At 69.6% G+C, this 306-nt stretch overlaps 1 protein-coding gene across 1 annotated transcript in view; it reads left to right on the top strand.

The window, feature by feature from the left end:
- The window catches only part of GYLTL1B (glycosyltransferase-like 1B), a 5,646-nt gene that overhangs the window by 518 nt on the left and 4,822 nt on the right, over positions 1-306 (top strand). Inside the window, 1 exon segment of the mRNA XM_010291918.1 lies at positions 5-151. Coding sequence (XP_010290220.1) covers positions 5-151 — 147 coding nt within the window.

Here is a 306-nt window from a genome sequence, read left to right as displayed (position 1 = left end):
GCAGCTCCGCCAGCAGCTCAGCCAGGCACAGGCGGAGGGCAGCGATGGCAGCCCGCAGTGGGGGACCTCCGCCGAGGACGGGGAGACCCCCGGGGGTGAGAGGAGCAACCGCACGGCCTGCCCCAAGCAGCGGACGGTGCACAAGTGTGAGGTGGGTGATGGCACCGGCATGGTGGCATGGTGGATGGGGGTTGTCGGATGGGAGGCTGGGACCCTGGCTGAGCATGGAGGTATGTGCAGCCTGCCTGGCGCTGCTCGCCCTGTGCCCTGGCCGTGCTGGGGCTTCATCCTGACTCTCCTTGGTGC

The sequence above is a fragment of the Phaethon lepturus genome, unplaced genomic scaffold (genome assembly GCF_000687285.1).
Source record: "Phaethon lepturus isolate BGI_N335 unplaced genomic scaffold, ASM68728v1 scaffold34797, whole genome shotgun sequence".
NCBI lineage: Eukaryota > Metazoa > Chordata > Aves > Phaethontiformes > Phaethontidae > Phaethon > Phaethon lepturus.
This window is presented reverse-complemented; position numbering and strand designations above follow the sequence as displayed.